This window comes from Balaenoptera ricei, chromosome 15 (assembly GCF_028023285.1).
Source record: "Balaenoptera ricei isolate mBalRic1 chromosome 15, mBalRic1.hap2, whole genome shotgun sequence".
NCBI lineage: Eukaryota > Metazoa > Chordata > Mammalia > Artiodactyla > Balaenopteridae > Balaenoptera > Balaenoptera ricei.
In genome coordinates, this window is record NC_082653.1 from 73011970 (window position 1) to 73025410 (window position 13441).

The 13441-nt window shown below is 51.5% G+C and overlaps 2 protein-coding genes across 2 annotated transcripts; one reads left to right on the top strand and one right to left on the bottom strand.

Annotated features, from left to right (window-relative positions):
- Nucleotides 1-737: 737 nt before the first annotated feature.
- LOC132349205 (putative protein T-ENOL) lies at nucleotides 738-3703 on the bottom strand. Its single transcript, XM_059897419.1, has 4 exons — nucleotides 3634-3703; nucleotides 2629-2722; nucleotides 2179-2323; nucleotides 738-1132 (listed from the first exon to the last, which is right to left on the bottom strand). Exons 2-4 carry the CDS (start codon nucleotides 2716-2718, stop codon nucleotides 1119-1121), a joined length of 249 nt encoding a protein of 82 aa, XP_059753402.1. The 5' UTR covers nucleotides 2719-2722; nucleotides 3634-3703; the 3' UTR covers nucleotides 738-1118.
- A 60-nt stretch (nucleotides 3704-3763) lies between these two features.
- Nucleotides 3764-8834, top strand: CDIPT (CDP-diacylglycerol--inositol 3-phosphatidyltransferase). The gene is made up of 6 exons (XM_059897417.1): nucleotides 3764-4213; nucleotides 4313-4447; nucleotides 5194-5347; nucleotides 5789-5870; nucleotides 6451-6532; nucleotides 6652-8834. The coding sequence occupies exons 1-6, from the start codon at nucleotides 4171-4173 to the stop codon at nucleotides 6795-6797; spliced, it is 642 nt and encodes a 213-aa protein (XP_059753400.1). The 5' UTR covers nucleotides 3764-4170; the 3' UTR covers nucleotides 6798-8834.
- The last annotated feature ends 4607 nt before the right edge of the window (nucleotides 8835-13441 follow it).

Genomic DNA, 13441 nt, shown 5'->3' on the forward strand with positions numbered 1-13441 from the left:
GAACTCATCTCTTCCAACAGGTTGATGGATAATAGGTTGATATCTGCCTGAATTAAAGCCATTCCAGGGGCTTCCCTGGTGGCACAGTGGTTAAGAATCCACCTGCCAATGCAGGGGACACGGGTTCGAGCCTTGGTCCAGGAAGATCCCACATGCCGTGGAGCAATAAGCCCGTGCGCTACAACTACTGAGCCTGTGCTCTAGAGCCCGCGAGCCACAACTACTGAACCTCGCGAGCCACAACTACTGAAGCCTGCGCGCCTAGAGCCCATGCTCCACAACAAGAGAAGCCACCGCAATGTGAAGCCTGCACACCACAACGAAGAGTAGCCCCCGCTCTCCACAACTAGAGAAAACCAGCGCACAGCAATTAAGACCCAACGCAGCCATAAATAAATAAATAAATAAATAAATAAATATATTAAAAAAAAAAAAAAGGCATTCCAGGGGAATTCCCTGGTGGTCCAGTGGTTAAGACTCCACGTTTCCACTGAAGGGGGTGCCGGTTTGATCCTTGGTCTGGGAAGTAAGATCCCACATGCCACATGGTGCTGAGAGAACAAAAAAAATTTTAAAAAGAAAAATCACTCAAAAAGAAAAAACAGCCATTCCAATAATATGCCCAAGAAACTAACACACCATTGTAAAGCAATTATACTCCAATAGATGTTTAAAAAAAAAAAAAAAAAGGAATAGGAACATTGTAAAACAATTATACTCCAGTAAAGATGATTAAAAAAAAAAAAGGAATAGGAAATAAATAAAATAATATGCCCACATATCTGGCAAAAAGGAGGAGGGGCACGCCTCCCACATCACCCCACAGAGAGCACTGCCCAGCCTGGGAGGAGGGAAGGATCTCTGTCATTTTATTAAAGTTTTTGCTTTCTGGTGGCGTCCTTGCTAGCTGAGGGTGGAGAGGTGTGTGATGGTTCCAGAACCCTTTGGAGGCTTCAGGGGTGATGTTGCTCATGACCAGGAATCGCCCCAAAACCGAACTGTTGAATGAGTTGTGAAAGAGGAGCTTTGATGCATGTTCTAGAGGAACAGAGCGGGGGAAGGGCACGAGAGGCCAAGAGCAGCACCAGAGTTGGGATCACCCTCCAGATGTCAAGCTGCTACGCAGAGCTCCCTAGAAAAGAATAAGAGTCTTTCGACTTTAGATTCAAGGTTCATGTCTTTTTATCTTTCCATCCTTCACCTATCCATCCAACCCCTATCCCCCATCCATCTATTTATCCATCCACCATTCCCCACCTATCCATCTATCCATCCACCCACCATTCTCTTCCATCCATCCATCCATCCACAAATCTACCCATCATTCCCTATTCATAACAGACACTCAATAAACATTTGCTGAGACTTCCCTGGTGGCGCAGTGGTTAAGAATCCACCTGCCAATGCAGGGGACACGGGTTCAAGGCCTGGTCCAGGAAGATCCCACATGCCGCGGAGCAACTAAGCCCGTGCGCCACAACTACTGAACCTGCGCTCTAGAGCCTGCGAGCCGCAACTACTGAGCCCACGTGCCACAACTACTGAAGCCCGTGCACCTAGAGCCCGTGCTCTGCAACAAGAGAAGCCACCGCAATGAGAAGTCCGCATACCGCAAGGAAGAGTAGCCCCTGCTTGCCGCAACTAGAGAAAGCCCGCGCGCAGCAACGAAGACCCAACACAGCCAAAGATAAATTAATTAATTAATTAATTAATTTTAAAAAGTCATTTTAAAAAAATAAAATAAACATTGCTGTCAGTTCCTTCTCTACCTTCTTCATGAACCCCTCTCTCCTCCTCTGCCAACCCCTTACTTGGAGAGGTTCTCCAAGGCTCCATCCTCAGCGCCCCTCATCTTTCTCACTCTGCACAACCCCCCATCCCCCCACCCCACCCCCCACCAGGGCAACTGCACACCCTTCAACTGCCAACTTCCTCCTATATCAGATCTCTATCACCAGCCCAGACCTCGCCACTGAGTTCTGAAGCCATATTTCCAACTGTCTACAGAGCATTTCCACCTGGAGTTCCCAGGGGCCCCTCACACATAATCTGTCCAAAGGCGGGAACGTGCCTGCCATGCCCCAGGAAGAATGAGAAGGCTGGCATGAGTGGCAGCAGGGGCTGGAACTAGGGGTATCGGAGGGTCTCTGGACACAAGGGTCCTGGCATGGGGTTCACCGTGTTTGGATATCTGAGTCCCTTGGTCTTGTGTCTGTTTTTCCTTGATGGGCATAGGATTCATGCGGTAGGCAGCGACAAACAAGGCCTCGTCAGTGAGTTCTGTGCTGATCTGTGTCAGGAATTCCTCAGAATGGGAAACCTTCTGGAAAAGGGAAAGTCAGAGGGGCTCAGCCTGGGAGTTCCTACATGGGAGTCCTGGGTCTGGAGGCTCTCAGGCTGGGGGCTCTGGGTCTAAGGAGTCTGGTATCGGACGGCTGGGCCTTGCAATTTAGCCTGGAAGGTCCTGGAAGTGGAGGGCAGCCTTTGGGGACCTCAGGGGCCTAGTGCTGGGGGCTCTGGGCTCAGGGTTGAGGCCAGAGTTTCCAGGCTGGCGGTCTCAGTGCCCTAAGCCTAGGAGCTCTCCACTTCACTTCACCCCCACCCCAAGAACTCCTCTCCAATGCTCACCGGACCTCCACCCAAGGAGGCTGCAGAGGTTGTAGCCTGGGATTGCCCGCTGCCCTTTTTCTCCACATTCCTGGTAGCACTGGATGCCATCCCCCTGGGGACAGTGGAAGCCCAGGTTATGCTGCGAAACCAGCCCACTTCTCCCAAACCCAACACACCACCATTCCCCGCGGCCTTGGAGAACTGTGTCAGTTCTCTCTCTGAAAAAAAGGAAAAAAAAAAAAAGAAAAGAAATCGTTGCCTTAAATCTCCCTGGGGGAGGGAGGAGGTGGGACTCCCACAACACCCGCCTCCCGCCCCCCTCACTTCGCCCAGCAGGGGGCCTCTCTTCCCTTCTTCCCACCCAAGACGCTTCCCAAGACAAAGCAGCCCACTTGCCGCCCCCGACCTGGCAGATGGGTCGAAATCTTGGGTTACTCGGCAGGAGGGGAGACGGGGAGGTCTAAGGAGCCCTTTTATGGGCCGGGGGATTTGGGAGCTGGGGAGGAAGGTTGGAAAGAGGGGAACCTGGAGCAGCGCCGCTACCCGTTGCTATAAAAACCTTGGCGTCTGCGGAGGTTCAGCAGCCCCGTTGCCAGGAGAGTAGGGATTCTAGAACCAAAGCGGGGTGGGCATTTTCCCAGCTTGTCGCATTTGCTCCTCCGGCCTCTCCTCCACCCCCTCTAGGTCCCTCCTTGGGGGCAGTGACCCCCGCGCCAGTGGCCTTGAGGAACTTGGGAAGATCACATAGGGTGGAGACTGGCACCTAACCCTCCCACCACTAGGGGCACGCGAGAAGCAACCCCGCCCGAGGCCGCCCTCCAACCTCTCTGGCTGTCATCTCTTTGCCTGGAGCCTGCGAGAGCAAATGGGGGCAGAGAGAGGGGGCGGGGAAGAAAAAGTGTGGGCTGTGCCAAATAACCTGGCCTCTCGGGGGTGCAAAGAATCGGGAGGGCGGGATCTTTTTTCTTTATCTTTGTCTTCAGGAGTCATAGCCTCCGCAGAAAGGAAAGTAAAGACATTTACCTAGGCCTCCTTCTCCTTTGACCTCTCCTTTTAAGTTTCTTCCTTTGCTCAGCGTTGATGGTTCTTTGCCCTCTCTCCTCCCTCTGTACTTTGGTACGAACCGATGGAAAGGGGCGGAGGGAAGAAAAGGAAAAGGAAGAGGGCGGGTCTTAAAGGGGACGCAGCCATTTCTTAAGCCTCTTCTTCCTTTCTCCAATTTTGCAAGGGCGAACGCTGAAGAGTAGGTTCCGGAAGCTAAGCACAGCTGGAGCAGCAGGGGCCGCAGCTGGAGGCAGGAGCGCCGGCGGGGCAGGCGGAGGCCAGCGTCTGCCCAGAGGAAGGGCTGGGTGTGCGCGCCCCCTGTGCCCCGCGCACAACTGGGTCGGCCCATGCTACGGCAGGCAAAGAGCTTTAACATCTGGGACCCGGCTTGGGGAGCGGGGACCTGCGCGCTGTGGGCGCGGCTGATGAGCCGGGCTGGAGGGTGAGCCTTGCGCCGGGGCTGGGAGCGAGCTGGCACCTCCAGATAAGGCCCAGGGCGGCCAGGGGACCTCCGCGATGCCAGGCGAAAATATCTTCCTGTTTGTGCCTAACCTCATCGGTGAGTGCTACCCGCGGCTCCGGGCCGAACGGGAGGGCTAGGGGCCTTGGGCAGGCTCCCTGATCCTGCCCTGTCTCCCCACGCCGTCTCAATCCCAAGGTTATGCCCGGATTGTCTTCGCCATCATTTCTTTGTACTTCATGCCCTGCTGCCCTCTCACGGCCTCCTCCTTCTACCTGCTCAGCGGACTTCTGGACGCTTTCGATGGACACGCTGCTCGAGCCCTTAATCAAGGTGACAGACACCTTTTCTCAGCCAGCCTTGAGACCCAACAACCCTCTACCCCCTTTTCCTGCTTCCTCAGGACCTCGGGGTGGGCAGGTACTCGGAAATCAGAGGGCTCTGTCATTCCCATCTCTGTAGAAAGCAGAATAGAATGGCCTGATTTTGTAGCAGAAGGGATTTAAGCTCGCTGTGGAGAAGAACTCATTGATATCGAGGGGTGTGGGATACCAAGACCGGGCATGGCAGTGCAAGTGCTGGAGGCCTCTCTGAATAAAAATCCATTCAACAGGTGTTTTGGGGGCATCTACTATATGCCAGGCATAAGCCGTAAGGATTCCAGAAAGCATGTTTAGAGTGGAGGATGGAGAGGGACGGGGGATGGTTTCTGGAGAGATGATTAATTTTTTTAATCTGTTCTTCAGACCCACCTCTAAGACTTCCCTAAGACTTCAAGTCTCCTTGTCTTGAGACCTGGATCCTTGGTTCTGGGATTGATGAGTTGTAGAGCTAGCTTTCTCACTCCCTTCTACACTGTTTTCTCTACACTGCCATGCTTCCTTGTTTTATGGCACGGTGACCCTTGCCCTTTGACCTTCATACTCCAACGATAGCAGTCTGCTTTCCTCCCCAGGCAGTGGATTGTGGGCCTTTTCTCTCTTAGACTCTGCATCAGAGTGATACACTAAATATGGCCTCTGTCACAGATCCATTGCCCCCTTACAGCCCCGTTCCACCTAATAGTTGCCATTTTTCAGGAACCCGATTTGGGGCCATGCTGGACATGCTGACAGACCGGTGCTCCACAATGTGTCTGCTGGTCAACCTGGCCCTGCTGTACCCTCGCGCCACCCTTCTTTTCCAGCTCAGCATGAGCTTGGATGTTGCCAGCCACTGGCTGCACCTCCACAGGTCTGTGATTCTGGGGGTGTTGACCGGTTGAAGAAGACACTACAGTGGGGAGGGGTGAGACCATATGGGAGGTGTCTTCAGGCTTCTTGGGAGGTCTCCTTTTTAGCTCTGCTTTGTTTAAGGACCCTGGGCAAATCTTCTCTGAATTAGCGTCAGTCCTGTTTTACAGTTGGATTAAGTAATCCCTAAAACTCATCTGAGGATTCCAAAGAGTTAACATCCCTTGGGAAGGGGCATGGGGCTTTTGAATCCTGATTCTTCCCCCAGCTACCCAGCTAGGTAGTGCGACTTCGGGCAAGACAGTGGTCCTCAGCTGTGCCCCAGTCCCTCCCCTGTTCGACAGAGGCAATCCCAGTACCTACTTTGTGTGGGTTGAAATGTGGATTAGGTGGGCATTCGTAGTAATGAAAGCTCATGGATTCCGCCTACTTTCTCCCCAAGTTCTGTGGTCCAAGGCAGTGAAAGTCACAAGATGATTGACCTGTCTGGAAATCGAGTGCTTCGCATCTACTACACCTCCAGAGTGAGCATTTGCTGCCCCTCCCTATTCACTTAGCTTACGGGCAAGTCCTGGGCTGAGCCCTGGGCCCAGGGTAGGATTGGTGGGAAGGGCTCCTGGGCTGAGCCCGAGAATTGCTGGAGAAAGCAAGTGGGCCTGAGGCCCAGGTGTGCCCAGGGAGAAGGAACTGAGTGGCTTGAGGGGAGAGGGAGGGAGGAAGAAGCCAGAGAGGTGTGCAGAACCAGCTCTCAAAAGGCCTTAGGCCGTGAGAAGGAGTGTAGTTTTTACCCTGGGTGGGCTTGAGGGTGTAACACCTCCAGGTAAGGCCCAGGGCTTCAAGGGGGCAGCCGGGTAAAAATATCTTCCTGTTGGTGCGTACCCTTGTGGTGACTGCTGCCCACAGCACCGTGCGCAAGGGGAGGGTGAAGGGCCTTGGGCAGGTTCCCTGATCTGCCCTGTTCCCCCTATGCCCACCCACATCCTACCCGTACCGCCCTGCACCCCTCTTTCCCCAGTACAGTTCCTGGCCCCCCGGCCCTTAGTTGGGGGATCGGGGGCACTACCCCACCCTCTTGCTTAAGCAGCCTTTTTGCTGTCTGTGCAGCCCGCTCTGTTTACCCTGTGTGCTGGAAATGAGCTCTTCTACTGCCTCCTCTACCTGTTCAATTTCTCCGAGGGACCTTTAGGTAGGAGATGAGGGGCTGGGCAGGAGGATGGGAAGGGGTCGGGCCTGCCCGGGGAGACGAAGGCCCCTCCCTCACCCGCATCCTGTTTTCTCTGTATCGCCCTTGCTCCCTTCCCACAGTTGGCTCTGTAGGTCTTTTCCGAATGGGCCTCTGGATCACAGCCCCTATCGCCTTGCTCAAGTCCCTCATCAGTGTCATCCACCTGATCACAGCCGCCCGCAACATGGCTGCCCTGGACGCAGCAGATCGTGCCAAGAAGAAGTGACCCTGGAACCTCCAGCCCCTGGCTACCCACCTGCCCTGGGAGTCTCACTGTGCCACGCGGCACCCCTGTCCCTCCTAGGAGGTCCCAGGCTCACGTCTTCCCAATGTGTCGTCCAACCTGCTGAGAAGGGGGACCAGCCTCTTTGGTGATGTCATGTTCTCCGTCATCCTGGGGACCAGTCCCACCCCTGTGATCTCCAGGGACCTGGACTTCAAATCAAGAAGGATGCTCAGGAGGCCCCACCCACACGGGCAGTGCTCCCAGGGCCCCAGGAGAGCTGTCTGAGGATCGGGCATAGTCACACCTGCTGGCTCAGCCCTGGGTTCTGGCTTGGCTGAGACCTTAGGGACACTTGAGTAAGGGAGGTGGGTTAGGGGCCAGGTTTCCCAAAAGGCAGGGGTTCAGACCTCTGCCCCTGGCTAGATAGAGGAAGCCTGTGGGTACCATGGCCCGGAGAGAAGGTGCTGTCGAGATCCCCACTGCAATCTCTGTCCTGACTCTGAAAGCCTTGATTATAAAGGCGGGAGCCTCACTGTTCTGGACTTGGTTTCCTTTGAGATAGTCTTGGACCAGGGCCTGGGTCGAGGGGAGCTTGGGGGAAGATGATGATCCATCTGGATACTTCGCCCGCGGTAGTTTACTGGCTGGCTCCTTCCTGTCATTCCTCAGTGACCTCAGAGAGGTCCCCTCCCTGCCACCCAAGCGCATTCCATGTCCCCTGCCCACCTGCTTTATTTTCCTTACAACACTGTCACTGGCTGTCTACCTTTACTTGTGTACCTGATATTTACTACCCTCACTAAAATGTAAACTCAACGAGGGCACAGACTCTTCTTCTTCTTTCTCTATCCCTACAAAGAAGATTAACCTTGACCTGGCATATCATAGCGGCTTAAATACGAATAGATCCGTTGGTTTCTCAGAGTGTGGTCCTTAGACCACCTGTGGGATATTTCTTGAAAATTCAGCTTCTTGGACCCTGTGCCAGACCTTCAGAGTTGGAAATTCTAGGGATGGGCCCAGAAGTCTGAAGTTTTAATAAACTCCAGCTGATTGATTCTTCTTCCCAGTTACACTGAGAATCACTGTTCCCTCTTAAACATTTTTTTGGGAACTTATCATAGGAGACATTGTTCCGGGCATCTGTCCCTGACAGCTATCCCTACTATCTGAGCAGAAAGCTGTCTGGCACCAGCTTTCTTTTTAAGGCTGCATTGAGCCTACCATATGCCAGACCCTGTGCTGGAGTTTCTTTGCAGATATTACTTATTTTATCCTTGTAATAGTTTAGCCAAGAGGGCTTCATGTCCGAGAGGGCTGAAATTTATCAGATGTATATTGAGGGACTTCCCTGGCAGTCCATTGGTTAGGGCTCCACGCTTCCACTGCAGGGGGCACAGGTTTGATCCCTGGTCAGGGAACTAAAATCCCACAAGCCGTGTGCCACTGCCAAAGAAAAAAAAAAGATGTGTACTGAGCCTCAACTGCTCTAGGCCCAGGGGATTCAGTGGAAAGGAGGCCACAGGATAGCCAGGAAGGAGATGATGCAGTTAGGGAGGTGCTTGTTGGGGGATAGGGTTAGAATGTGCTGTAGTGCTTTGGGTGTCTTAAGTAGAAAACTGGTAGTAGTAATTGGGGCGGGAAGGGTTAATGCAGAGGAGAGGATTGATTCTCAGCTGAGGGAGCTGGGAGGCCAGAGAGCGCCCTGAGCAGTTGCCAAATGGAAGCCGATTGATGTGCTGGAACACCGAGCACTGGGGATTGGTGGCTGGAGAGCTGATGAGAGGTGGGGTGGAAGCCAGCGGCAGTCTGAGGAACCCAGGAGGGCTTTTGGACTTCACCCTGAGGGCCACATGGAGGCGCTGAAGGAATCTTTCAAAATAATAGGTAAATTATTCACATGTAAAAATAGTAAATTGCACACATTACGAAAGGATGACGAAGTCTTCTGCCATTTTAAGCTCCCAGTTCTCCCCAGAGGCAACCACTGCTACTCACTGCTTCTGTGTCTAAATAAATTCTTCACGTCTACACGTATTCTGTATTTTAAAATTCATTTTGTATATTTTCTGGTCCGCTAATGAAACCCAGCAGGACCCTGTGGAGCTCCCAGGTACAAATCCTTTTCGTGTCTCCTGTTTCTTGTTTGTAGGAAATAGGCTTCATTCAGCCTCCATGACCCCTGAGTTCCAAAGGGCAGGTTCAAACAGTTGCTAATCAGAGAAGGGAGGGAATGCGGAAACAAGGGAGGAGATGTCAAGAGACAATTGTGCAGCCTTGGGGCTGGGTCGTGGTTCCTCCTCAAGGAATATACGTGTTGTTTTTTTTTTTTAATTTATTTTACTGCGCACGGGCTTTTCTCTAGTTGCGGGGAGCGGGGGCTACTGTTCGTTGTGGTGTGTGGGCTTCTCATTGCAGTGGCTTCTCTTGTTGTGGAGCACGGGCTCTAGGTGCGCGGGCTTCAGTAGATGTGGCACGAGGGCTCACTAGTTGTGGCTTGTGGGCTCTAGAGCACAGACTCAGTAGTTGTGGCGCACGGGCTTAGTTGCTCCGCGGCATGTGGGATCTTCCGGGACCAGGGCTCAAACCCATGTCCCCTGCATTGCCAGGCGGATTCTTAACCACTGCGCCACCAGGGACGTCCCAAGATAGGTTATTTTTAACTCATGTTAAGGCCTAATCAGGAGCTCCTGACTGGGAGCTCCTGAAGCAGAGATTCAGGGACTCAGGCTCCTCCCGACTTATAGTTCTGTGATTTTCAACACACAGCTTCCAAGAGCACCCTGCTTGCCTTCATCTCATGCAGGCAGAGGTGCACCTGGAGGACTGCACGAGGCTGGTTTATGGGAAGGCAGGGAATTGGCACGTGCTACTGCCACTCCCATTCCACTGGCTGCAACTCAGTCACGTGGCCACATCTACATGCAGGGGAGGTTGGGAAAGAGATTAGTTGTGGGACTAGGAGGAAGAGCAGATAGATTTGGTAGGCAGCGTCTTACCATATAGAGTGTGGTTTTGCTGTTTAAAGACAAATTTTTCTTATACAAGGCGTACTTCAAGAAATCAATTAATTTATTTGGTATTCAACCAAAGAAAAGCCATTTGCTCCAGTGCTGGAGGAAAACAGGCTGTGTTGATCTTCATCACAGATCACACCATTCTGTATTTAATGGGCAATTTAAGGGAACTTCAAGGATAAATTTGGTACCAAGGGACTGACTGAGAATTGGGCTCTGGTGTGAGCTGGAACTCCACTATATTTCCAGCAAGTCCTGTTTTCCAACCACAGAGGTATATCTTGTATCCCCCACTATACAATAAGTGCTGGGGAGACAGTGAAAACCTTTCTTCATGCAAAAAGCTTCTATTACCTTATTGGATTTCACAACTTTATGAGGTACATGTAGTCAGGATAGGCTAGATTATGCTGTGGTAACACCCCCCCTCCACCCCCGCACCAAATCTCAGTTACTTAATACAGCAAACATTTCTCCCTCCTGCTGCATGTCTATTGCAGGTCAACTGTGGCTCTGCTTGGACATTTTTCTCTGGGACCCAGGCCAATATTTGAATATTGCTGGTTAACATGGGCAAGGAAAAAGGATGGTGATGTCACTCCCTCTTAGATTTCATTGGCCTGAATAGGTCATATATGTGGCCAAGCCCAATGGCCATTGGAGATCTATGTGGAGACATCAAGTCATCAATTGGAAATGAGCTTAGAGCTCAGGGGTGAGATCAGGGATGAAGAAACGGATTTTTGAATCTAAAGCCATAAGACTGGCCAAGAATGTAGCTGAGTAAGAGAACAAGGCTCTGAGAATTCCCTGGCAGTGGTTAGGACTCCACGCTTTCACTGCTGAGGGCCTGAGTTCAATCCCTGGTCAAGGAACTAAGATCTCACAAGCCGCACGGCATGGCCAAAAAAAAAACAAGGCTCAGAGTGACTCATATTTAGCGGCTGAGCAGAGAAAGTAGAGCTGGCCAAGGGAACTGAGACACAGCCAGGGAGGTGGAAAGAAAAGTGCAGCAGGCCAGGTCATGGGAGCCTGGGGTGGAACAGGGGTGACCAACTGTGCTGAATGATGGGAGAGGCTGAACGAGAGGACCTAACTGCTGTGTTTAGCAACAAGGACATCACTGGTGATGCCAAACAGAGCCATTTCCATGAAGCAAGGGGTGGAGACAGAAGCTAATTGGAGTGGTTTGAGGAGATAATGAGACGTGAGGAATGGAAACTGAAGACTTTGGCCATGAAGGAGGACATATGGCAGCTGGAGGGAATGTAGGGCTGAGAGAGTTGGTTCTCCATGGGAGGGAGCAGAGCATGTTTATATACCGGTGACCCCGATCCAGGAGAGGGAGAAACAGACGGTGAAGGAGAGAAAGGAGGTGGGGACGGAAGAGGTGAGAGAAAGTGGGCAGGGGTGTGGGAGGTGGAGAGGAGAGGGGGTGTGAACAGCTGTTCTGAAGGGGATCTCACGCAAGCTAGACAAGCAGAGTCAGAGGCCGTTAGGTCTCCCGAGATTGAGATTTGTTGCCGTGAGTTTCAAATGAGATCAGTCAGTAGGTGGGGTGTTCTTCCTCCAGGAACACGCAGCTGGTCAGGGCCGGTGGAGGGAGCAGTAGCTGGTTCAAGTCGGGATGGGGCTTTTTCCACTGAGCATCGTTGGGTGGGGGAGAGGCGAGGAGTGAGGGAGGGTTTTTTTTATTGAAGTATAGTTGATTCATTTTTATTTTTATTTTTTTAGCTCTCATTACTTATGATCACTCTTCATACATAATCTTAGGCAATCAGTCATGGAACATAAGTTTTTAAACCTTTACCCTATTGCCCACCTACCTCTAATCCAGCTTCCCCTCTGGCCACCCCAGGGTGAGAGAAAGGAGATTGCCATCCAGAAACAATCTGGTTTGGAATACAGGGGGACAATCAAACATCCTCAGTGGGATGTCAGCGGGGATCTGCCACCACTCAAAACTCAGCCCTTATGTGGTCTTGAAATTATTCCTGGCTGCTCCATGTAGGGGCAGATCTAGGCAAAATTGTGTAGTCCGTGAAGTCTGGTTTCTGCACTTCTTCCGTGGCCCCCAGAGCTGCGCTGCTGTTCCCTACAGCTGAGAGTCCTCCCCTGTGGCTTGTGCTTCACAGGCAGCTCTGAATCAGTATGATGTTAATTTCTGCTGTACAGCAAAGTGACTCAGTTATACATATATATGCATTTTTTTTTTAATTCTTCATTATGGTTTATCATAGGATATTGAATATAGTTCTCTGTGCTATACAATAGGACCTTGTTTATCCATTCTGTATATAATAGCTTACATCTGCTACCCCCAACCTCACACACCATCCCTCCCCCAGCCCCCTCCCCCTTGGCAACCATAAGCCTGTTCTGTGTCCATGAGTCTGTTTCATAGGTTCATTTGTGTCATATTTTAGATTCCACATATAAGTGATATTGTATGGTATTTCTCTCTTACTGACTTCACTTATAATCTCTAGTTGCATCCATGTTGCTGTAAATGGCATTATTTCATTCTTTTTTATAGCTGAGTAGTATTCCATTGTATATATGTACCACACCTTTTTATCCAATCATCTGTCGATGGACATTCAGGTTGCTTCCATGTCTTGACTATTGTGCATAGTGCTGCTAGGGACATAGGGGCGCATGTAGCTTTTTGAATTATAGTTTTGTCTGGATATATGCCCAGGAGTGGGATTGCTAGATCATAGGTTAATTCTGTTTTTAGTTTCTGAGGAACCTCCAAACTGTTTTCCATAGTGGCTGCACCAACTTACATTCCCACCAACAGTGTAGGAGGGTTCCCTTTTCTGAGGGGGGTTTTGACTGAGAATGAGTGAATTACACAACAGACAACAGAATCTAAGCTGGGCAAGATTGAAACGAAAGGGGTGTGGGGTTCAACGTTGAGAAAGTGGTTGAGAACAAGGTCACTGAAGCCTGGAGTCAGAGGAATCGTTGTTGGAAGGCGAGGATGAGGTGGCAGGAGTTGATTTCAGAGGTGCTGTGGTTATCAGTAATGACAATGTCAAAGGATGGCCACGGGAGCTGTGGCCGAGACAGGAAGGAACTTACCCTCCATGGGCAACCTTACCTGCTGTCACTTATCCCCCGAGGCCCTTGGCTATAAGCAGTGCTAACACAGCACTTAGCACATGCCAGGTACCAGATGAAGAGCTTTAAATCAGTTACCTCTCCTAAGGGAAGATGTAGGGGATTTGTAGGAAGCAGGGGTGGATGAGCTGACTCGCTTGCCTATTCTGTCCACACTGAGATGGCACCACCAAGTGCTATGGGCTAAAGACAGCCCCCGGCCCCAACCAGCTCAGACTTGAGTGGAGCTACTGGTCACCAATGCAACTTGAGCTGGAAGGAGACAAGAGCTCATGGGGCCAGGGCCCAGTGGGGGAAAAGGAATAAGACCCTAAAAAAGCTTCAGCCCTGCTCAGGAGGGGAACTGCTGGCCCATTTCACAGATGAGGAAAAGATCAGGGAGGTTGCATTCTCGTTGGCACAGCTAGTACACCCAAGCTTCTCTCTCTACCCCGAGATCTTTTTGCTTCCTCAGCAGAGACCAGGCAGGCCTGGCACCTACAGCTGTACCTGGGTGGGAGG

What these genes read in the sequence shown, in the direction of transcription:
- LOC132349205 (XM_059897419.1), bottom strand. Translation starts at nt 2,718, where the DNA reads ATGGCATCCAGTGCTACCAGGAATGTGGAGAAAAAGGGCAGCGGGCAA. An exon ending in CCTCCTTGGGTGGAGGTCCG is followed by an intron (nt 2,324 to 2,628) that starts GTGAGCATTGGA and finishes TCCCTTTTCCAG; the next exon opens with AAGGTTTCCCATTCTGAGGA.
- CDIPT (XM_059897417.1), top strand. Translation starts at nt 4,171, where the DNA reads ATGCCAGGCGAAAATATCTTCCTGTTTGTGCCTAACCTCATCG. An exon ending in GTTTGTGCCTAACCTCATCG is followed by an intron (nt 4,214 to 4,312) that starts GTGAGTGCTACC and finishes CTCAATCCCAAG; the next exon opens with GTTATGCCCGGATTGTCTTC. An exon ending in CACTGGCTGCACCTCCACAG is followed by an intron (nt 5,348 to 5,788) that starts GTCTGTGATTCT and finishes TTTCTCCCCAAG; the next exon opens with TTCTGTGGTCCAAGGCAGTG.